At 53.2% G+C, this 24,396-nt stretch overlaps 1 protein-coding gene across 1 annotated transcript; it reads left to right on the forward strand.

The window, feature by feature from the left end:
- The first annotated feature begins 249 nt into the window (after nt 1-249).
- On the forward strand, nt 250-14,738 carry LOC120923436 (guanine nucleotide-binding protein G(I)/G(S)/G(O) subunit gamma-8-like). Its single transcript, XM_040334978.1, has 3 exons — nt 250-491; nt 8,044-8,128; nt 14,500-14,738. The coding sequence occupies exons 2-3, from the start codon at nt 8,045-8,047 to the stop codon at nt 14,626-14,628; spliced, it is 213 nt and encodes a 70-aa protein (XP_040190912.1). The 5' UTR covers nt 250-491; nt 8,044; the 3' UTR covers nt 14,629-14,738.
- Nucleotides 14,739-24,396: the final 9,658 nt, after the last annotated feature.

Genomic DNA, 24,396 nt, shown 5'->3' on the forward strand with positions numbered 1-24,396 from the left:
GAGCTTACACTCTAATGTCCCCTCCCCCACATCACATCAGTCTCTGTACAGAGGAGCTTACACTCTAATGTCCCCTCCCCCACATCACATCAGTCTCTGTACAGAGGAGCTTACACTCTAATGTCCCCTCCCCCACACAGTCACATCAGTCTCTGTACAGAGGAGCTTACACTCTAATGTCCCCTCCCCCCACACATCACATCAGTCTCTGTACAGAGGAGCTTACACTCTAATGTCCCCTCCCCCCACACATCACATCAGTCTCTGTACAGAGGAGCTTACACTCCAATGTCCCCTCCCCCGTGGTGTACATTGCAGTCTATTGTGGGGGAGGTGTCCCCTGGTACAGTCACATGATCTCTGTATACAATGTGGGGCCCCTGGGAACGGGCCCCGGCCACACCCTGTAATTGTCTGTGATTGGAGTCACATCTGTCACCTCCGCTCGGCACAATCCTCTCGTCCTCCGGCTGGATCTGCACCGTCTCCAGGTGAGTGAGGGGGGGGGAGGGGTAGATTGGGGGGTCACAGGGGGCCCCCAAGGTGTACACAGGGGCCCCTTCCAGGCTCTGTATGGGGGGGGGGGGGAATCTCCCACCTGATGGAAGATTGTAGATCACATTACAGGAAGATCTTCTATGGGATCAGAGCAGCTTCCATCGGAGCCTTCCAGTGATCGATCCTCCACCCTCCCCCCCCCCATTCACACCATGTAGCGCATTCTTCACTTTGTGACGCGGTGGGCGGGGCTCTTCAATGGTCGCCCTACAGGTGACAAACGCGCCAAAGCAGCTCGCCGATCTTTATGAGCTCTGCGCGTTTTGCGGCGTTTGTCACGTGTGCGTCTTGCTTGGCGCCGTTTGGGGGCGCCGCTGACCGCCACGAGTGACGCCAGGCGAGCGAACGTCCGGCGAGTCACATTCACCGCTTTATACATTCGAGTGAACGCGATTCGGTGACCTCCATTCGTTATCCCCTCGGAAACGATCGATTTATATCCAGCGGAGGGGAAGAAACCTTCGCGGGAAATCCGATCGCAGATTTTTCCCGCCATGTTGCGTCGGGTTCATTTTAATTTCATCGTTTTGTGGTCACCAGTTTTTACGTCGGAATTCGCGTTGTGATTTCATCAAACGCTGGAAACAGAAATGGCCTCCTGTATAGTCGGCCCAACACTTGGGGGGGGGTATTTATAAAACCTTTGCTGGACGAATGTCACAAGCGTTGGCCCAGCCGTGATCAATCCCGACTGTATTCGGCTTAATCCTGCGATTTCCTTTGCTCTTCAGCGCCCTCTATTGACCATAAAGAGGTATTTTCCTAATCGAGGGGTTTAGAGAGACAATACTGAGCTATGGCCACTAGATGGCGCTGCTGCTCATTGGGATTCAATGTATTTAGGAAAATCCGGTCGGAGTTTGTCGCGGCTCGGCCGACGTGCGTCACAAATAGACCGAGAGGTGTAACCCCCTCCCCCCCCCCGGGGGTTGCTCTGGGATTGATCGCCAATCCGTCTCTCTCACCATTATACAATTCCCTTTTGGGGGTGAATAAAGTATTCTGTGTATATACAGGGCGGGGGAGGGGAAAGTAATCGATCGGCTGCTGATTTTGTGACAAGGAAACGATCGGTCTCTATCATTTTATTGGTCGGTTTAGTAGAACAACAAAAATATCCAGAAAAACCGATTTCATAAAAAGTTATAAATTGATTTGCATTTTAATGAGTGATATGAGCAGTGGCGTCGGGAGGGGGGGGCTGAGGGGGGCCGGAGCCCCGAGTCTCAAGCATGCACAATTCTGTAATTAGCCCCCGAGGCCGAGCGACATAGCGGGTCCCGCCTTGTGGAGCCTGCACCGCCCATGATGGACGTCCCACTGGTCCAATCCTGGGACCGCGGGACGTGTGACGCTCCAGAAGGCGGGAATTACAATGCGGCCGCCGCGCCGCGTCACTGTGAGAAGATCCCCGCTCGGGGGGGGGGGGGCAGCTCTCCGCTCCGGTCCTGTGATTCCTCTCCTGTCATGGCTCCCGCTGCCTGGAGTGCCCTACTGTCTACTCTACTGTGATGGGCGCGCCGCACACTACGGCCGAGCTACAGGAGGAGGTCACCTGAAGTCAGGTAGGTTGGGTGGGTCGGGTAGGTCAGTGTGTGTCAGGTAGGTGAGTGTGTGTCAGGTAGGTCAGTGTGTGTCAGGTAGGTCAGTGTGTGTCAGGTAGATCAGTGTGTGTCAGGTAGGTCGTTGTGTTAGGTAGGTCAGTGTGTGTCAGGTAGGTCAGTGTGTGTCAGGTAGGTCAGTGTGTGTCAGGTAGGTTAGTGTGGGTCGGGTAGGTCAGTGTGTGTCGGGTAGGTCAGTGTGTGTCGGGTAGGTGAGTGTGTGTCGGGTAGGTCAGTGTGTGTCAGGTAGGTCAGTGTGTGTCAGGTAGGTCAGTGTGGGTCAGGAAGGTCAGTGTGGGTCAGGTAGGTCAGTGTGTGTCAGGTAGGTCAGTGTGTGTCAGGTAGGTCAGTGTGTGTCAGGTAGGTCAGTGTGTGTCAGGTAGGTTAGTGTGTCAGGTAGGTTAGTGTGTGTCAGGTAGGTTAGTGTGTGTCAGGTAGGTCAGTGTGTGTCAGGTAGGTCAGTGTGTGTCAGGTAGGTCAGTGTGTGTCAGGTAGGTCAGTGTGTGTCAGGTAGGTCAGTGTGTGTCAGGTAGGTTAGTGTGTGTCAGGTAGGTCAGTGTGTGTCAGGTAGATTAGTGTGTGTCAGGTAGGTCAGTGTGTGTCAGGTAGGTCAGTGTGTGTCAGGTAGGTCAGTGTGGGTCAGGTAGGTCAGTGTGTGTCAGGTAGGTTAGTGTGTGTCAGGTAGGTTAGTGTGAGTCAGGAAGGTCAGTGTGTGTCAGGAAGGTCAGTGTGTGTCAGGTAGGTCAGTGTGTGTCAGGAAGGTCAGTGTGTCAGGTAGGTCAGTGTGTGTCACCGATTGTTTTCTTGGTGACGATGGTCCCGGCTGAGATCAGTGACAAGATCCTCCCGTGTAGTTCTGGGCGGATTCCTCGCCATTCTCATGATCATTGAACCTCCACGAGGGGAGATCTTGTATGGAGCCCCAGACTGAGTAGGGTTGTCACCTCATTCCTATGAACCTGAACACCTCTTTATCTTCATTAATGTTTGGTTAGTTCAATATCCTCACCTCTTTGGGGACCAAAGAATTGAAGTGGGGGGAGAATGTAGCCATGAAGTACACAGGTTCTGAGGCTGATGAAGGTGGAGATTAAACTCACTTGGTGCCTCATCTGCATTAAATCCTCAGAACCTGTGTACTTCATGGCTACATTCTCCCCCCACTTCAATTCTTTGGTCCCCAAAAAGGGGAGGATATTGAACTAACCAAACATTAATGAAGAAATGGAAGTGTTCAGGTTTAAAGGAATGAGGTGACAACCCTGAGACCGAGGAGAGTGATCGTTATTTTGTGTCTCTTCCATTTGTGAATAAATCCCACCAGCTGTTGACTCCTCCCACCGGCTGTTGTCTCCTCCCACCGGCTGTTGTCTCCTCCCACCGGCTGTTGTCTCCTCCCACCGGCTGTTGTCTCCTCCCACCAAGCTGCTTGGCGAGGGTCTTGTAGCCCATTCCAGCCTTGTGTAGATCTCCGATCTTCTCCCCGACATCCTCCGACAGATCTTTGGTCTTCCCCCATGGTGGAGAGATTGGAATCTGATTGGTTGCTTCTGTGGACAGGTGTCTTTTATACAGGTAACAAGCTGAGATTAGGAGCACTCCATATAAGAGAGAGAGAGAGTGCTCCCTATAAGAGAGAGAGAGAGTGCTCCCTATAAGAGAGAGAGAGAGTGCTCCCTATAAGAGAGAGAGAGAGTGCTCCCTATAAGAGAGAGAGAGAGAGTGCTCCCTATAAGAGAGAGAGAGAGAGAGTGCTCCCTATAAGAGAGAGAGAGAGAGTGCTCCCTATAAGAGAGAGAGAGAGAGTGCTCCCTATAAGAGAGAGAGAGAGCTCCCTATAAGAGAGAGAGAGTGCTCCCTATAAGAGAGAGAGAGAGTGCTCCCTATAAGAGAGAGAGTGCTCCCTATGAGAGAGAGAGTGCTCCCTATAAGAGAGAGAGAGTGCTCCCTATAAGAGAGAGAGAGTGCTCCCTATAAGAGAGAGAGAGTGCTCCCTATAAGAGAGAGAGAGAGAGTGCTCCCTATAAGAGAGAGAGAGAGGGTGCTCCCTATAAGAGAGAGAGAGAGTGCTCCCTATAAGAGAGAGAGAGAGTGCTCCCTATAAGAGAGAGAGAGAGTGCTCCCTATAAGAGAGAGAGAGAGTGCTCCCTATAAGAGAGAGAGAGAGAGTGCTCCCTATAAGAGAGAGAGAGAGTGCTCCCTATAAGAGAGAGAGAGAGAGTGCTCCCTATAAGAGAGAGAGAGAGAGTGCTCCCTATAAGAGAGAGAGAGAGCTCCCTATAAGAGAGAGAGAGTGCTCCCTATAAGAGAGAGAGAGTGCTCCCTATGAGAGAGAGAGTGCTCCCTATGAGAGAGAGAGTGCTCCCTATAAGAGAGAGAGAGTGCTCCCTATAAGAGAGAGAGAGTGCTCCCTATAAGAGAGAGAGAGTGCTCCCTATAAGAGAGAGAGAGTGCTCCCTATAAGAGAGAGAGAGAGAGTGCTCCCTATAAGAGAGAGAGAGAGGGTGCTCCCTATAAGAGAGACAGAGTGCTCCCTATAAGAGAGAGAGAGTGCTCCCTATAAGAGAGAGAGAGAGAGTGCTCCCTATAAGAGAGAGAGAGAGAGTGCTCCCTATAAGAGAGAGAGAGTGCTCCCTATAAGAGAGAGAGAGAGTGCTCCCTATGAGAGAGAGAGTGCTCCCTATAAGAGAGAGAGAGTGCTCCCTATAAGAGAGAGAGAGTGCTCCCTATAAGAGAGAGAGAGTGCTCCCTATAAGAGAGAGAGAGTGCTCCCTATAAGAGAGAGAGAGTGCTCCCTATAAGAGAGAGAGAGTGCTCCCTATGAGAGAGAGTGCTCCCTATAAGAGAGAGTGCTCCCTATGAGAGAGAGTGCTCCCTATAAGAGAGAGAGAGTGCTCCCTATAAGAGAGAGAGAGTGCTCCCTATGAGAGAGAGAGTGCTCCCTATAAGAGAGAGAGTGCTCCCTATAAGAGAGAGAGAGTGCTCCCTATAAGAGAGAGAGAGAGTGCTCCCTATAAGAGAGAGAGAGAGTGCTCCCTATAAGAGAGAGAGAGAGTGCTCCCTATAAGAGAGAGAGAGTGCTCCCTATACGAGAGAGAGAGTGCTCCCTATAAGAGAGAGAGAGTGCTCCCTATAAGAGAGAGAGAGAGTGCTCCCTATACGAGAGAGAGAGTGCTCCCTATAAGAGAGAGAGAGTGCTCCCTATAAGAGAGAGAGAGTGCTCCCTATAAGAGAGAGAGAGAGTGCTCCCTATACGAGAGAGAGAGTGCTCCCTATACGAGAGAGAGAGTGCTCCCTATAAGAGAGAGAGAGTGCTCCCTATAAGAGAGAGAGAGTGCTCCCTATAAGAGAGAGAGAGTGCTCCCTATAAGAGAGAGAGAGTGCTCCCTATAAGAGAGAGAGAGAGTGCTCCCTATAAGAGAGAGAGAGTGCTCCCTATAAGAAAGAGAGGGTGCTCCCTATAAGAGAGAGAGGGTGCTCCCTATAAGAGAGAGAGAGTGCTCCCTATAAGAGAGAGAGAGTGCTCCCTATGAGAGAGAGAGAGAGTGCTCCCTATAAGAGAGAGAGAGAGAGAGAGTGCTCCCTATAAGAGAGAGAGAGAGAGAGTGCTCCCTATAAGAGAGAGAGTGCTCCCTATAAGAGAGAGAGAGAGTGCTCCCTATAAGAGAGAGAGAGTGCTCCCTATAAGAGAGAGAGAGTGCTCCCTATAAGAGAGAGAGAGAGTGCTCCCTATAAGAGAGAGAGAGAGTGCTCCCTATAAGAGAGAGAGAGAGTGCTCCCTATAAGAAAGAGAGGGTGCTCCCTATAAGAGAGAGAGAGAGTGCTCCCTATAAGAGAGAGAGAGAGTGCTCCCTATAAGAGAGAGAGTGCTCCCTATAAGAGAGAGAGAGTGCTCCCTATAAGAGAGAGAGAGTGCTCCCTATAAGAGAGAGAGAGTGCTCCCTATAAGAGAGAGAGAGAGTGCTCCCTATACGAAAGAGAGAGTGCTCCCTATACGAGAGAGAGAGTGCTCCCTATAAGAGAGAGAGAGTGCTCCCTATAAGAGAGAGAGAGAGTGCTCCCTATAAGAGAGAGAGTGCTCCCTATAAGAGAGAGAGTGCTCCCTATAAGAGAGAGAGAGTGCTCCCTATAAGAGAGAGAGAGTGCTCCCTATAAGAGAGAGAGAGTGCTCCCTATAAGAGAGAGAGAGAGCGTGCTCCCTATAAGAAAGAGAGGGTGCTCCCTATAAGAGAGACAGAGTGCTCCCTATAAGAGAGAGAGAGTGCTCCCTATAAGAGAGAGAGTGCTCCCTATAAGAGAGAGAGTGCTCCCTATAAGAGAGAGAGAGTGCTCCCTATAAGAGAGAGAGTGCTCCCTATAAGAGAGAGAGAGTGCTCCCTATGAGAGAGAGTGCTCCCTATAAGAGAGACAGAGTGCTCCCTATAAGAGAGAGAGAGAGTGCTCCCTATAAGAGAGAGAGAGAGTGCTCCCTATAAGAGAGAGAGAGTGCTCCCTATAAGAGAGAGAGAGTGCTCCCTATAAGAGAGAGAGAGTGCTCCCTATAAGAGAGAGAGAGTGCTCCCTATAAGAGAGAGAGTGCTCCCTATAAGAAAGAGAGGGTGCTCCCTATAAGAGAGACAGGGTGCTCCCTATAAGAGAGACAGTGCTCCCTATAAGAGAGAGAGTGCTCCCTATAAGAGAGAGAGAGTGCTCCCTATAAGAGAGAGAGAGTGCTCCCTATAAGAGAGAGAGAGAGTGCTCCCTATAAGAGAGAGAGAGAGTGCTCCCTATAAGAGAGAGAGAGAGAGAGTGCTCCTATAAGAGAGAGAGGGTGCTCCCTATAAGAGAGACAGAGTGCTCCCTATAAGAGAGAGAGAGAGTGCTCCCTATAAGAGAGAGAGAGTGCTCCCTATAAGAGAGAGAGAGTGCTCCCTATAAGAAAGAGAGGGTGCTCCCTATAAGAGAGACAGAGTGCTCCCTATGAGAGAGAGAGAGAGTGCTCCCTATAAGAGAGAGAGAGTGCTCCCTATAAGAGAGAGAGAGTGCTCCCTATGAGAGAGAGAGAGTGCTCCCTATAAGAGAGAGAGAGAGAGTGCTCCCTATGAGAGAGAGAGAGAGAGAGAGTGCTCCCTATAAGAGAGAGAGAGAGAGAGTGCTCCCTATGAGAGAGAGAGAGAGAGAGAGTGCTCCCTATAAGAGAGAGAGTGCTCCCTATGAGAGAGAGTGCTCCCTATAAGAGAGAGAGAGAGAGTGCTCCCTATAAGAGAGAGAGTGCTCCTAATCTCAGCTCAGAAGACACCCGGGAGGGAGAAATCTCGCTGATTGGTCGGGGTTCACATACTTATGTCACTCAATTCATAACTTTTATGAAATGCGTTTTTCTGGATATTTTTGTTGTTCTAATAATCCGACCAATAAAATGATAGAGACGATCGTTTCCTTGTCACAGAATCATCCGCCGATCGAATACTCCCCCTCCCTGTGTACTGATAAATCCCGATAGGCTGATGTGCCCACACACAAGCGAGGGGATCCAATGGCAGCCACTTGGATGGGGGAGGGGAGGGAGCCACAAACCACATGGGACCCCCGAGCCACCTGTGTGAGAATCTTCCTGACTGTGTTCAAGTAAACATCAGGCTGTCCGGAGATGAGACGATTCTTCTTACACCTTTACCTGTAATTATCATCTCCGGAGAGCGCGCCTGTCGCCTGGATACCCCTCCCCCCGGGGATATTCCACCTGATCACACCCCCCGGCCACCAATCAGACTTCCGCTCTCTGATTGGTGGTTGTCCCTATTTATGGATCAGTGAATGTGACGTTCTCCGGAAAGTGAACCTTCATAGGAGAATAATAGAATATTCCGATCGCCGTAATCGCCACATTGTCGATCGTTTTCAGGATGTCCATCAACATGGCGAAGATCGCTGAGGCTCGCAAGGATGTGGAGCAGCTGAAGATGGAGGTCAATGTCAACCGCATGAAGGTAAGAGAGACGAGGGTGTGCAGTATCCCCAACAGCCAATCACACGCCTTCTGGCAGGATGCTGTACTTTATGTGTAGCATCAGATTGGCCAATTACCCAACCCCCACCCCCACACACAATACAGGTCATGTCCCCGTGTTCTTCCTTCAAAATGGAGGTCATGTCCCTGTGTTCTTCCTCCTTGGTTGGGGTCATGTCCCTGTGTTCTTCCTCCTTGGTTGGGGTCATGTCCCTGTGTTCTTCCTCCTTGGTTGGGGTCATGTCCCTGTGTTCTTCCTCCTTGGTTGGGGTCATGTCCCTGTGTTCTTCCTCCTTGGTTGGGGTCATGTCCCCGTGTTCTTCCTCCTTGGTTGGGGTCATGTCCCCGTGTTCTTCCTCCTTGGTTGGGGTCATGTCCCCATGTTCTTCCTCCTTGGTTGGGGTCATGTCCCCGTGTTCTTCCTTCAAAATGGAGGTCATGTCCCCGTGTTCTTCCTCCTTGGTTGGGGTCATGTCCCTGTGTTCTTCCTCCTTGGTTGGGGTCACGTCCCCTTGTTCTTCCTCTTTGGTTGGGGTCATGTCCCCGTGTTCTTCCTCCTTGGTTGGGGTCATGTCCCCGTGTTCTTCCTCCTTGGTTGGGGTCATGTCCCCGTGTTCTTCCTCCTTGGTTGGGGTCATGTCCCCGTGTTCTTCCTCCTTGGTTGGGGTCATGTCCCCGTGTTCTTCCTTCAAAATGGAGGTCATGTCCCCGTGTTCTTCCTCCTTGGTTGGGGTCATGTCCCTGTGTTCTTCCTCCTTGGTTGGGGTCACGTCCCCTTGTTCTTCCTCTTTGGTTGGGGTCACGTCCCTGTGTTCTTCCTCCTTGGTTGGGGTCATGTCCCCGTGTTTTTCCTCCTAGGTTGGGGTCATGTCCCCGTGTTCTTCCTCCTTGGTTGGGGTCATGTCCCCGTGTTCTTCCTCCTTGGTTGGGGTCATGTCCCCGTGTTCTTCCTCCTTGGTTGAGGTCATGTCCCCGTGTTCTTCCTCCTTGGTTGGGGTCATGTCCCCGTGTTCTTCCTTCAAAATGGAGGTCATGTCCCCGTGTTCTTCCTCCTTGGTTGGGGTCATGTCCCTGTGTTCTTCCTCCTTGGTTGGGGTCACGTCCCCTTGTTCTTCCTCTTTGGTTGGGGTCATGTCCCCGTGTTCTTCCTCCTTGGTTGGGGTCATGTCCCCGTGTTCTTCCTCCTTGGTTGGGGTCATGTCCCCGTGTTCTTCCTCCTTGGTTGGGGTCATGTCCCCGTGTTCTTCCTCCTTGGTTGGGGTCATGTCCCCGTGTTCTTCCTTCAAAATGGAGGTCATGTCCCCGTGTTCTTCCTCCTTGGTTGGGGTCATGTCCCTGTGTTCTTCCTCCTTGGTTGGGGTCACGTCCCCTTGTTCTTCCTCTTTGGTTGGGGTCAAGTCCCTGTGTTCTTCCTCCTTGGTTGGGGTCACGTCCCCGTGTTTTTCCTCCTAGGTTGGGGTCATGTCCCCGTGTTCTTCCTCCTTGGTTGGGGTCATGTCCCCGTGTTCTTCCTCCTTGGTTGGGGTCATGTCCCCGTGTTCTTCCTCCTTGGTTGAGGTCATGTCCCCGTGTTCTTCCTCCTTGGTTGAGGTCATGTCCCCGTGTTCTTCCTCCTTGGTTGAGGTCATGTCCCCGTGTTCTTCCTCCTTGGTTGGGGTCATGTCCCCGTGTTCTTCCTCCTTGGTTGGGGTCATGTCCCCGTGTTCTTCCTCCTTGGTTGGGGTCATGTCCCCGTGTTCTTCCTCCTTGGTTGGGGTCATGTCCCCGTGTTCTTCCTCCTTGGTTGAGGTCATGTCCCCGTGTTCTTCCTCCTTGGTTGGGGTCATGTCCCCGTGTTCTTCCTCCTTGGTTGGGGTCATGTCCCCGTGTTCTTCCTCCTTGGTTGGGGTCATGTCCCCGTGTTCTTCCTCCTTGGTTGGGGTCATGTCCCCGTGTTCTTCCTCCTTGGTTGGGGTCATGTCCCCGTGTTCTTCCTCCTTGGTTGGGGTCATGTCCCCGTGTTCTTCCTCCTTGGTTGGGGTCATGTCCCCGTGTTCTTCCTCCTTGGTTGGGGTCATGTCCCCGTGTTCTTCCTCCTTGGTTGGGGTCATGTCCCCGTGTTCTTCCTCCTTGGTTGGGGTCATGTCCCCGTGTTCTTCCTCCTTGGTTGAGGTCATGTCCCCGTGTTCTTCCTCCTTGGTTGGGGTCATGTCCCCGTGTTCTTCCTCCTTGGTTGGGGTCATGTCCCCGTGTTCTTCCTCCTTGGTTGGGGTCATGTCCCCGTGTTCTTCCTCCTTGGTTGAGGTCATGTCCCCGTGTTCTTCCTCCTTGGTTGGGGTCATGTCCCCGTGTTCTTCCTCCTTGGTTGGGGTCATGTCCCCGTGTTCTTCCTCCTTGGTTGGGGTCATGTCCCCGTGTTCTTCCTCCTTGGTTGAGGTCATGTCCCCGTGTTCTTCCTCCTTGGTTGGGGTCATGTCCCCGTGTTTTTCCTCCTTGGTTGGGGTCATGTCCCCGTGTTTTTCCTCCTAGGTTGGGGTCATGTCCCCGTGTTTTTCCTCCTAGGTTGGGGTCATGTCCCCGTGTTCTTCCTCCTTGGTTGAGGTCTTGTCCCCGTGTTCTTCCTCCTTGGTTGAGGTCTTGTCCCCGTGTTCTTCCTCCTTGGTTGGGGTCATGTCCCCGTGTTCTTCCTCCTTGGTTGGGGTCATGTCCCCGTGTTCTTCCTCCTTGGTTGGGGTCATGTCCCCGTGTTCTTCCTCCTTGGTTGGGGTCATGTCCCCGTGTTCTTCCTCCTTGGTTGGGGTCATGTCCCCGTGTTCTTCCTCCTTGGTTGGGGTCATGTCCCCGTGTTCTTCCTCCTTGGTTGGGGTCATGTCCCCGTGTTCTTCCTCCTTGGTTGGGGTCATGTCCCCGTGTTCTTCCTCCTAGGTTGGGGTCATGTCCCTGTGTTCTTCCTCCTAGGTTGGGGTCATGTCCCTGTGTTCTTCCTCCTTGGTTGGGGTCATGTCCCCGTGTTCTTCCTCCTTGGTTGGGGTCATGTCCCCGTGTTCTTCCTCCTTGGTTGGGGTCATGTCCCCGTGTTCTTCCTCCTTGGTTGAGGTCATGTCCCCGTGTTCTTCTCCTTGGTTGGGTTCATGTCCCTGTGTTCTTCCTCCTTGGTTGAGGTCATGTCCCTGTGTTCTTCCTCCTTGGTTGGGGTCATGTCCCCGTGTTCTTCCTCCTTGGTTGGGGTCATGTCCCTGTGTTCTTCCTCCTTGGTTGAGGTCATGTCCCTGTGTTCTTCCTCCTTGGTTGAGGTCATGTCCCCGTGTTCTTCCTCCTTGGTTGAGGTCATGTCCCCGTGTTCTTCCTCCTTGGTTGAGGTCATGTCCCCGTGTTCTTTCTCCTTGGTTGGGGTCATGTCCCCGTGTTCTTCCTCCTTGGTTGGGGTCATGTCCCTGTGTTCTTCCTCCTTGGTTGGGGTCATGTCCCTGTGTTCTTCCTCCTTGGTTGGGGTCATGTCCCTGTGTTCTTGCTCCTTGGTTGGGGTCATGTCCCCGTGTTCTTCCTCCTTGGTTGGGGTCATGTCCCTGTGTTCTTCCTCCTTGGTTGGGGTCATGTCCCTGTGTTCTTCCTCCTTGGTTGGGGTCATGTCCCTGTGTTCTTCCTCCTTGGTTGGGGTCATGTCCCCGTGTTCTTCCTCCTTGGTTGGGGTCATGTCCCCGTGTTCTTCCTCCTTGGTTGAGGTCATGTCCCCGTGTTCTTCCTCCTTGGTTGAGGTCATGTCCCCGTGTTCTTCCTCCTTGGTTGAGGTCATGTCCCTGTGTTCTTCCTCCTTGGTTGAGGTCATGTCCCCGTGTTCTTCCTCCTTGGTTGAGGTCATGTCCCTGTGTTCTTCCTCCTTGGTTGGGGTCATGTCCCTGTGTTCTTCCTCCTTGGTTGAGGTCATGTCCCCGTGTTCTTCCTCCTTGGTTGGGGTCATGTCCCTGTGTTCTTCCTCCTTGGTTGAGGTCATGTCCCTGTGTTCTTCCTCCTTGGTTGAGGTCATGTCCCAAGCATTTTGTGTTATCTGTTGGAAAAAACAAAAATAAAAGATATGTAAAAAAAAAATGTTATAAATGGAGGAAAATAAGTATTTGGCCCCCTTAGTAGTTGGGGGAGGTTCCTTAGTAGTTGGGGGAGGTTCCTTAGTAGTTGGGGGAGGTTCCTTAGTAGTTGGAGGAGGTCCCTTAGTAGTTGGGGGAGGTTCCTTAGTAGTTGGGGGAGGTTCCTTGTCGGGAAGCACAGAGGTCAGACGTTTCTTGTAGTCGGTGATCAGGTCTCCACACATCTCAGGAGGGATTTTCTCTTCTTTACAGATCTTCTCTAAATCCTCGAAGTCTCAGCTCCTCCTCCATACATTTTCTATAAGATTAAGGTCTGGAGACCGGCTAGGCCACTCCATCACCTACATGTGCTTCTTCTTGAGCCCCTCCTTTGTTGCCTTGGCGGTATGTTTTGGGTCATTGTCATGCTGGAAGACCCGTCCCCCACCCATCTTCAGTGTTCTGTCTGAGGGAAGAAGGTTCTCATCCAAGGTCTTACAATACGTGGCCCCGCCCATTGGCCCCTCAATGCGGGAAAGTCGGCCTGGACCTTTATCAGAGAAAATCCCCCCCAAATCCTCATGTTCCCCCTCCCCCGTGTGACTGTATGGATGGGGTTCTTAGGGTCATAGTCACCATTCTTCTTCCCCCAATCACGGCGAGTCGAGTTGATGCCAAAGAGGTAAATTTCGGTCTCATGTGACCTCAGAACTTTCCCCCGATCTTCTCTGTCCTCAGAACTTTCTCCCGATCTTCTCTGACCTCAGAACTTTCCCCCGATCTTCTCTGACCTCAGAACTTTCCCCCGATCTTCTCTGACCTCAGAACTTTCTCCCGATCTTCTCTGACCTCAGAACTTTCTCCCGATCTTCTCTGACCTCAGAACTTTCCCCCGATCTTCTCTGACCTCAGAACTTTCTCCCCATCTTCTCTGACCTCAGAACTTTCTCCCCATCTTCTCTGACCTCAGAACTTTCTCCCCATCTTCTCTGACCTCAGAACTTTCTCCCCATCTTCTCTGACCTCAGAACTTTCTCCCCATCTTCTCTGACCTCAGAACTTTCTCCCCATCTTCTCTGACCTCAGAACTTTCTCCCCATCTTCTCTGACCTCAGAACTTTCTCCCCATCTTCTCTGACCTCAGAACTTTCTCCCCATCTTCTCTGACCTCAGAACTTTCTCCCCATCTTCTCTGACCTCAGAACTTTCTCCCCATCTTCTCTGACCTCAGAACTTTCTCCCCATCTTCTCTGACCTCAGAACTTTCTCCCCATCTTCTCTGACCTCAGAACTTTCCCCCGATCTTCTCTGACCTCAGAACTTTCTCCCGATCTTCTCTGACCTCAGAACTTTCTCCCGATCTTCTCTGACCTCAGAACTTTCTCCCGAACTTCTCTGACCTCAGAACTTTCTCCCGATCTTCTCTGACCTCCAGAACTTTCTCCCGATCTTCTCGGACCTCAGAACTTTCCCCCGATCTTCTCTGACCTCAGAACTTTCTCCCGATCTTCTCTGACCTCAGAACATTCTCCCGATCTTCTCTGACCCCAGAACTTTCTCCCGATCTTCTCTGACCTCAGAACTTTCTCCCGATCTTCTCTGACCTCAGAACTTTCTCCCGATCTTCTCTGACCTCAGAACTTTCTCCCGATCTTCTCTGACCTCAGAACTTTCTCCCGATCTTCTCTGACCTCAGAACTTTCTCCCGATCTTCTCTCAATCATTTAGATGATCATTGGAGACGTCAGACGTTCTGTACTTGTGTCTTCCTGGGGAGAGGGAGGTGACTATGACCCTAAGAACTCCATTCCTACAGTCACACGGGGGAGGGGAAACATGAGGATTTGGGGGGTTTCCTCTGATAAAGGTCCAGGCCGACTTTGCCGCATTGAGGGGCCAATGGGCGGGGCCACGTATTGTAAGATCTTGGAGGAGAACCTCCTTCCCTCAGACAGAACACTGAAGATGGGGGATGGGTCTTCCAGCATGACAATGACCCAAAACATACCGCCAAGGTGACAAAGGAGGGGCTCAAGAAGAAGCACATGAAAGTGATGGAGTGGCCTAGCCGGTCTCCAGACCTTAATCCTATAGAAAATGTATGGAGGAGCTGAAACTTCGAGTCAAGAAAACCTTCAGGATTTAGAGGGATCGGCAGTCTGGGACTTTTCTCTGCAATGTAAAGAAGAAGGATTCCCCTTTCCTCGGAGCGGTGGATCTAACCCCTCCCCCCCCCGGTATAGATTGCGGGGTTCCTGATTGGTTCAGCACATTTCCTGAGTCTGCATTGTGTGTCGCCTCTCTTCTGTAGGTGTCTGTGGTGGTCTCCGATCTGATGACCTTCTGTCAGTCTCATTCCGTCTCCGATCCGCTCATGGCTCCGGTTCCGGCAGCAGAGAATCCATTCCGGGACAAGCGATTGGTCTGCATCATCCTGTGACCGGAGATCCCGCCTTCCAGCCTCCTCATTATAATGTCCACACCCCCTTCCCCTCCCCCATGGAATCTCTGGAAGTTTACTTTGAAATAAATAAATGTTGTTCCCTTCTGGCTGTGTGTGGTGTCAGGTGTGTCAGGAGGACCCGCCCCCTTCATATTGTTACATTGTTACATGAGTATAAAATAGGTGACACTGATGGGAGAAGGTGACACTGATGGGAGAAGGTGACACTGATGGGAGAAGGTGGCACTGATGGGAGAAGGTGGCACTGATGGGAGAAGGTGGCACTGATGGGAGAAGGTGGCACTGATGGGAGAAGGTGACACTGATGGGAGAAGGTGACACTGATGGGAGAAGGTGACACTGATGGGAGAAGGTGACACTGATGGGAGAAGGTGGCACTGATGGGAGAAGGTGACACTGATGGGAGAAGGTGACACTGATGGGAGAAGGTGACACTGATGGGAGAAGGTGGCACTGATGGGAGAAGGTGACACTGATGGGAGAAGGTGACACTGATGGGAGAAGGTGACACTGATGGGAGAAAGTGGCACTGATGGGAGAAAGTGGCACTGATGGGAGAAGGTGGTACTGATGGGAGAAGGTGACACTGATGGGAGGAGGTGGCACTGATAGGAGAAGGTGGCACAAGTACTGTCACTCCCCCCCCCCCCCCCCCCCCCCACCTACAGCACACACTTCACCCCACACACACCTTCAGAGTTCTTTATCTGAAGTTCTGTATCTGTCCAGCGGGGGGAGACAGAGTCCATGGATTGATGAAGTCTGGTGAAAGTTCTCCCAGTGTAATGAGTGTGAGCTCTGTGGTCCAATCAGGGGACAGAATTCCCTGATACCATCAATCCGTCATTGTACCCCAATACCCCCCATCCCTCTATTGTACCCCAATACCCCCTCTATTGTATACGAAGGGAAGTGGCGCTGTCATGAGGTATATATATATATATATATATATATATATATATATTGGCACTGGCAGGTGGCATTGGCGGATGGCACTGGATGGAAGGTGGCACTAATTGGCACTGGTATTGGCACTGGCAGGTGGCATTGGCGGATGGCACTGGATGGAAGGTGGCACTAATTGGCACTGGTATTGGCACTGGCAGGTGGCATTGGCGGATGGCACTGGATGGAAGGTGGCACTAATTGGCACTGGCAGGTGGCATTGGCAGATGGCACTGGATGGAAGGTGGCACTGGTATTGTTACTGGCAGATGGCAAGTGGCACTAATTGGCACTGGCAGGTGGCACTGGTGCAAAAAAATGGTGTCACCAGAGCGGTGTGTGTCCCACGAGCGCGGGCCCCTCCTCCTCTGTGGGCGTAAACAGAGGAGGGACGCCGCGCTGGGTGTATCAAGATGGCCGCGGCTCCAGAGCTAGGCTGAAGCCGCGGCCTTTCCTGATGCTGTGGCCGCGGCGGCAATCCGCTGATTGCCGCCGCGGTCACAGCATCAGGAAAGGCCGCGGCTCTGGCCTAGCTCCGGGGGCCGTGGCCATCTTGATACACCCAAAATGGCCAAATATCGGCCGACCTCTAATCTCCACATCACCACAGACGGTAAGAAATGAATATTAGTAAGAAAACAACCAAAATGAATGGAGAATAACAAACAAACAAAGAGATAAATATCCGTACTGAACATCGAGGTGATTGTGTAATAAACAGCAAAGTGACAAGAAACCAAATATTTCCACTGAAATGAAGTGTCTGCAGGCGATCCGCCACCGGGAAGGTTACGAAACGCGTCGGTCCCGGCGAGGCTCCAACACTGGGGGTTATTATTGCTGAAACTTGAACCACAGCTGGGGGGGGGGTTCAGTTTGCATTTTTGCCCTGGGCAGCAGATAACCTTGTCCTCCCCCCCATGGGGGGCCCAAAGAGAAGAAAAAGAAAGGCGCACCAGCCTCGTGTATTACCGTTTGACAGTTTAATAAATGAATAAAAAAAACATAAAACTACTCACAAACGAGATAGTGTAAAAGGCTTGTCAACAACGGTATGGTGATGAATACCCCTCGAGCCACAATCCCAGATGGGGGGGAAAGCGAGGTGTGTCACTGCCGGCTGACGCGTTTCAAGGCTACAGAGGCCTCTTCATCAGAGCACAGCAGTACTAGGGGGGGGGCATGAGGAGTAGATGCCCCCCCTCCCCTCCCCCCCCCTTCTATACTCTTCATATTGGGAAATGAAGAGGCGGGGACTTCCTCTGTGTAGAAATAGATTGCGCTGATGTTGCCGTGATTGAGGAACCCGAAGTCACTTCTCCTAATTTTCTTCTTTCATTTAAAAAGATTTGATAAAAAACAAGGAAGTGTCTGGGAGGAGAAACGCGTCGCCGGGGAGATCTGCCTTCAGAATGGAGCCCCAAACCCGACCGCCCGACGCCCCTCTTTAGTGTCTCCCTCAGGATTGGCGCAATGATTGTCACTCTTGTCGGAGAGGCTCCTGAGCCCCCGGGGGGCCACGATTGGCCGGCTCTGCTGATGACAGCTGGAGATCGATGTCTCGGCGCCCCCCCCCCCCCCCCCGCCATGTATTTGCCGTCCTCCGGAATATTCCGCCGCACAGGAAGCTTTTAGTGTCATCTGTGTTTGTCTAGTTGATGGCCGCACATCCTATCCGGATAATGGGGGGGCGGGGGGGGGGCACGACGGTGACAAATTACAGGTGGGGGGAGGGGGGCACGGTGACATATTACAGGAGGGGGGCGCAGTGACATATTACAGGGGGGGGGGCACGGTGACATATTACAGGGGGGGGGCGGTGACATATTACAGGTGGGGGGGCGGTGATATATTACAGGAGGAGGGGGGGGGCGGTGACATATTACAGGAGGGGGGGGCACGGTGACATATTACAGGGGGGGGGCGGTGACATATTACAGGTGGGGGGGCGGTGATATATTACAGGAGGAGGGGGGGGGCGGTGACATATTACAGGAGGGGGGGGCACGGTGACATATTACAGGGGGGGGCGGTGACATATTACAGGTGGGGGGCACGGTGACATATTACAGGAGGGGGGGCGGTGATATATTACAGGAGGAGGGGGCACGGTGACATATTACAGGAGGGGGGGGCACGGTGACATATTACAGGAGGGGGGGGCGGTGATATATTACAGGAGGAGGGGGCACGGTGACATATTACAGGAGGGGGGGGGCGGTGACATATTACAGGAGGGGGGGGCACGGTGACATATTACAGGGGGGGGGGCGGTGACATATTACAGGTGGGGGGCACGGTGACATATTACAGGAGGGGGGGCGGTGATATATTACAGGAGGAGGGGGCACGGTGATATATTACAGGAGGAGGGGGCACGGTGACATATTACAGGAGGGGGGGGCACGGTGACATATTACAGGAGGGGGGGGCACGGTGACATATTACAGGAGGGGGGGGCACGGTGACATATTACAGGAGGGGGGGGCACGGTGACATATTACAGGAGGGGGGGGCACGGTGACATATTACAGGAGGGGGGGGGCACGGTGACATATTACAGGAGGGGGGGGCACGGTGACATATTACAGGTGGGGGGGCGGTGATATATTACAGGAGGAGGGGGGGGCGGTGATATATTACAGGAGGAGGGGGGGGCGGTGACATATTACAGGAGGGGGGGGCACGGTGACATATTACAGGGGGGGGCGGTGATATATTACAGGAGGAGGGGGGGGCGGTGACATATTACAGGAGAGGGGGGGCGCGGTGACATATTTCAGGTGGGGGGAGGGGGGCGCAGTGACATATTTCAGGCGGGGGGGGGCGCGGTGACATATTACCGGGGGGGGGGGCCCGCGGTGATAGAAGCCATGGCTCTCGGGAAATGCTGATCCATAACAAAATCATAGACAGGGATATAAACAGCAGAGCACGGGCCAAAATCTTCCGCCAAGTGCTAGAAACACGAGGACGAGAGAGGGGGAGGGGTAACAGCACCTGGGCCCCCAATTCACCATCCACAGGGGCCACATAGGGTACCAGCAAGTGTAACAAGCCTATCAGATGAGAGAATGGAAAGGGAGAAGCCAACACTGGGGCCCCTCATCATTCTAGGGGCCCCTAATATTCTGGTCCCCTTTTCACACAAGGGCAGAACTGTCACTCTGAGGCCCCTCGCCTCCTGGGCCCCTGGAGAGAAGGGAAAGGGAGGAGCCAAGTCTCTGGGGCCCCTCACCTCCTGGGCCCCTGGAGAGAAGGGAAAGAGAGGAGCCAAGTCTCTGGGGCCCCTCGCCTCCTGGTTGTGGTTGGTGTCAGTTAGCAGTTGATAACAATGAACACCCCCCCAGTAGATGTTTCGGATGTCTTGGTTGGGCGTTATCATGGCGACGCCCTCCCGCCGGCAAAGCGCCACGTGGGAGGAACCCCAAATTTACTGCCAGATGGAGGCCGTCTATCAGCAGCTCCTCCCCCTCTGCTATTGTTCATTCCTCAGATCAGAAGGGCGCCCCCCAGAGGACAAACACTGACATTACACCAGAAGGGCGCCCCACAGAGGACAAACACTGACATTACATCAGAAGGGCGCCCCCAGAGGACAAACACCGACATTACACCAGAAGGGCGCCCCCAGAGGACAAACACTGACATTACACCAGAAGGGCGCCCCCAGAGGACAAACACTGACATTACATCAGAAGGGCGCCCCCAGAGGACAAACACCCCCCTTACATCAGAAGGGCGCCCCCAGAGGACAAACACTGACATTACATCAGAAGGGCCCCCAGAGGACAAACACCGACATTACATCAGAAGGGCGCCCCCAGAGGACAAACACCGACATTACATCAGAAGGGCGCCCCCAGAGGACAAACACTGACATTACATCAGAAGGGCCCCCAGAGGACAAACACTGACATTACACCAGAAGGGCCCCCAGAGGACAAACACTGACATTACACCAGAAGGGCCCCCAGAGGACAAACACTGACATTACATCAGAAGGGCGCCCCCAGAGGACAAACACTGACATTACATCAGAAGGGCGCCCCCAGAGGACAAACACTGACATTACATCAGAAGGGCCCCCCAGAGGACAAACACTGACATTACATCAGAAGGGCCCCCAGAGGACAAACACTGACATTACACCAGAAGGGCCCCCAGAGGACAAACACTGACATTACATCAGAAGGGCGCCCCCAGAGGACAAACACTGACATTACATCAGAAGGGCCCCCAGAGGACAAACACTGACATTACATCAGAAGGGCGCCCCCAGAGGACAAACACCGACATTACATCAGAAGGGCCCCCAGAGGACAAACACTGACATTACATCAGAAGGGCGCCCCCAGAGGACAAACACTGACATTACATCAGAAGGACGCCCCCAGAGGACAAACACTGACATTACATCAGAAGGGCCCCCAGAGGACAAACACTGACATTACATCAGAAGGGCGCCCCCAGAGGACAAACACTGACATTACATCAGAAGGGCGCCCTCAGAGGACAAACACCGACATTACACCAGAAGGGCCCCCCAGAGGACAAACACCGACATTACATCAGAAGGGCGCCCCCAGAGGACAAACACCGACATTACACCAGAAGGGCGCCCCCAGAGGACAAACACTGACATTACATCAGAAGGGCGCCCCCAGAGGACAAACACTGACATTACATCAGAAGGGCGCCCCCAGAGGACAAACACTGACATTACATCAGAAGGGCGCCCCCAGAGGACAAACACTGACATTACATCAGAAGGGCCCCCAGAGGACAAACACCGACATTACACCAGAAGGGCGCCCCCAGAGGACAAACACCGACATTACACCAGAAGGGCGTCCCCAGAGGACAAACACTGACATTACATCAGAAGGGCGCCCCCCAGAGGACAAACACCGACATTACACCAGAAGGGCGCCCCCCAGAGGACAAACACCGACATTACATCAGAAGGGCGCCCCCAGAGGACAAACACTGACATTACACCAGAAGGGCCCCCAGAGGACAAACACTGACATTACATCAGAAGGGCGCCCCCAGAGGACAAACACTGACATTACATCAGAAGGGCGCCCCCAGAGGACAAACACCGACATTACACCAGAAGGGCGCCCCCAGAGGACAAACACTGACATTACACCAGAAGGGCCCCCAGAGGACAAACACTGACATTACATCAGAAGGGCCCCCAGAGGACAAACACTGACATTACATCAGAAGGGCCCCCAGAGGACAAACACTGACATTACATCAGAAGGGCGCCCCCAGAGGACAAACACTGACATTACATCAGAAGGGCGCCCCCAGAGGACAAACACTGACATTACATCAGAAGGGCGCCCCCAGAGGACAAACACCGACATTACACCAGAAGGGCGCCCCCAGAGGACAAACACTGACATTACATCAGAAGGGCGCCCCCAGAGGACAAACACTGACATTACATCAGAAGGGCGCCCCCAGAGGACAAACACTGACATTACATCAGAAGGGCGCCCCCAGAGGACAAACACTGACATTACATCAGAAGGGCCCCCAGAGGACAAACACCGACATTACACCAGAAGGGCGCCCCCAGAGGACAAACACCGACATTACACCAGAAGGGCGCCCTCAGAGGACAAACACCGACATTACATCAGAAGGGCGCCCCCAGAGGACAAACACCGACATTACATCAGAAGGGCGCCCCCAGAGGACAAACACCGACATTACATCAGAAGGGCGCCCCCAGAGGACAAACACCGACATTACATCAGAAGGGCGCCCCCAGAGGACAAACACCGACATTACATCAGAAGGGCGCCCCCAGAGGACAAACACTGACATTACATCAGAAGGGCGCCCCCAGAGGACAAACACTGACATTACATCAGAAGGGCCCCCAGAGGACAAACACCGACATTACATCAGAAGGGCGCCCCCAGAGGACAAACACCGACATTACATCAGAAGGGCGCCCCCAGAGGACAAACACTGACATTACATCAGAAGGGCGCCCCCAGAGGACAAACACCGACATTACATCAGAAGGGCGCCCCCAGAGGACAAACACCGACATTACATCAGAAGGGCGCCCCCAGAGGACAAACACTGACATTACATCAGAAGGGCGCCCCCAGAGGACAAACACCGACATTACATCAGAAGGGCGCCCCCAGAGGACAAACACTGACATTACACCAGAAGGGCGCCCCCAGAGGACAAACACCGACATTACATCAGAAGGGCCCCCAGAGGACAAACACTGACATTACACCAGAAGGGCGCCCCCAGAGGACAAACACCGACATTACATCAGAAGGGCGCCCCCAGAGGACAAACACTGACATTACATCAGAAGGGCGCCCCCAGAGGACAAACACCGACATTACATCAGAAGGGCGCCCCCAGAGGACAAACACTGACATTACACCAGAAGGGCGCCCCCAGAGGACAAACACCGACATTACACCAGAAGGGCGCCCCCAGAGGACAAACACCGACATTACACCAGAAGGGCCCCCAGAGGACAAACACTGACATTACACCAGAAGGGCGCCCCCAGAGGACAAACACCGACATTACATCAGAAGGGCGCCCCCAGAGGACAAACACTGACATTACATCAGAAGGGCCCCCAGAGGACAAACACCGACATTACATCAGAAGGGCCCCCAGAGGACAAACACCGACATTACATCAGAAGGGCGCCCCCAGAGGACAAACACCGACATTACACCAGAAGGGCGCCCCCAGAGGACAAACACTGACATTACATCAGAAGGGCGCCCCCAGAGGACAAACACTGACATTACATCAGAAGGGCGCCCCCAGAGGACAAACACCGACATTACATCAGAAGGGCGCCCCCAGAGGACAAACACTGACATTACATCAGAAGGGCGCCCCCAGAGGACAAACACCGACATTACATCAGAAGGGCCCCCAGAGGACAAACACCGACATTACATCAGAAGGGCGCCCCCAGAGGACAAACACCGACATTACACCAGAAGGGCCCCCAGAGGACAAACACCGACATTACACCAGAAGGGCCCCCAGAGGACAAACACCGACATTACATCAGAAGGGCGCCCCCAGAGGACAAACACCGACATTACACCAGAAGGGCGCCCCCAGAGGACAAACACCGACATTACATCAGAAGGGCGCCCCCAGAGGACAAACACCGACATTACATCAGAAGGGCGCCCCCAGAGGACAAACACTGACATTACATCAGAAGGGCCCCCAGAGGAGAAACACCGACATTACATCAGAAGGGCCCCCAGAGGACAAACACTGACATTACATCAGAAGGGCACCCCCAGAGGACAAACACCGACATTACATCAGAAGGGCGCCCCCAGAGGACAAACACTGACATTACACCAGAAGGACGCCCCCAGAGGACAAACACCGACATTACATCAGAAGAGCGCCCCCAGAGGACAAACACCGACATTACATCAGAAGGACGCCCAGAGGACAAACACCGACATTACATCAGAAGGGCGCCCCCAGAGGACAAACACCGACATTACATCAGAAGGGCCCCCAGAGGACAAACACCGACATTACATCAGAAGGGCGCCCCCAGAGGACAAACACTGACATTACATCAGAAGGGCCCCCCAGAGGACAAACACCGACATTACATCAGAAGGGCGCCCCCAGAGGACAAACACCGACATTACACCAGAAGGGCGCCCCCAGAGGACAAACACCGACATTACATCAGAAGGGCCCCCCAGAGGACAAACACTGACATTACATCAGAAGGGCGCCCCCAGAGGACAAACACCGACATTACATCAGAAGGGCGCCCCCAGAGGACAAACACAGACATTACATCAGAAGGGCGCCCCCAGAGGACAAACACTGACATTACATCAGAAGGACGCCCCCAGAGGACAAACACCGACATTACATCAGAAGGACGCCCCCAGAGGACAAACACCGACATTACATCAGAAGGGCGCCCCCAGAGGACAAACACCGACATTACACCAGAAGGGCCCCCAGAGGACAAACACCGACATTACACCAGAAGGGCCCCCAGAGGACAAACACCGACATTACACCAGAAGGGCGCCCCCAGAGGACAAACACCGACATTATACCAGAAGGGCGCCCCCAGAGGACAAACACCGACATTACACCAGAAGGGCGCCCCCAGAGGACAAACACCGACATTACATCAGAAGGGCCCCCAGAGGATAAACACCGACATTACATCAGAAGGGCGCCCCCAGAGGACAAACACCGACATTACACCAGAAGGGCCCCCAGAGGACAAACACCGACATTACACCAGAAGGGCGCCCCCAGAGGACAAACACCGACATTACATCAGAAGGGCCCCCAGAGGACAAACACTGACATTACATCAGAAGGGCGCCCCCAGAGGACAAACACCGACATTACATCAGAAGGACGCCCCCAGAGGACAAACACCGACATTACACCAGAAGGGCGCCCCCAGAGGACAAACACCGACATTACATCAGAAGGACGCCCCCAGAGGACAAACACTGACATTACACCAGAAGGGCCCCCCAGAGGACAAACACCGACATTACATCAGAAGGGCCCCCAGAGGACAAACACTGACATTACATCAGAAGGGCGCCCCCAGAGGACAAACACCGACATTACACCAGAAGGGCCCCCCAGAGGACAAACACCGACATTACATCAGAAGGGCCCCCAGAGGACAAACACCGACATTACATCAGAAGGGCGCCCCCAGAGGACAAACACCGACATTACATCAGAAGGGCGCCCCCAGAGGACAAACAC

This window comes from Rana temporaria, unplaced genomic scaffold (assembly GCF_905171775.1).
Source record: "Rana temporaria unplaced genomic scaffold, aRanTem1.1, whole genome shotgun sequence".
NCBI classification, from domain to species: domain Eukaryota; kingdom Metazoa; phylum Chordata; class Amphibia; order Anura; family Ranidae; genus Rana; species Rana temporaria.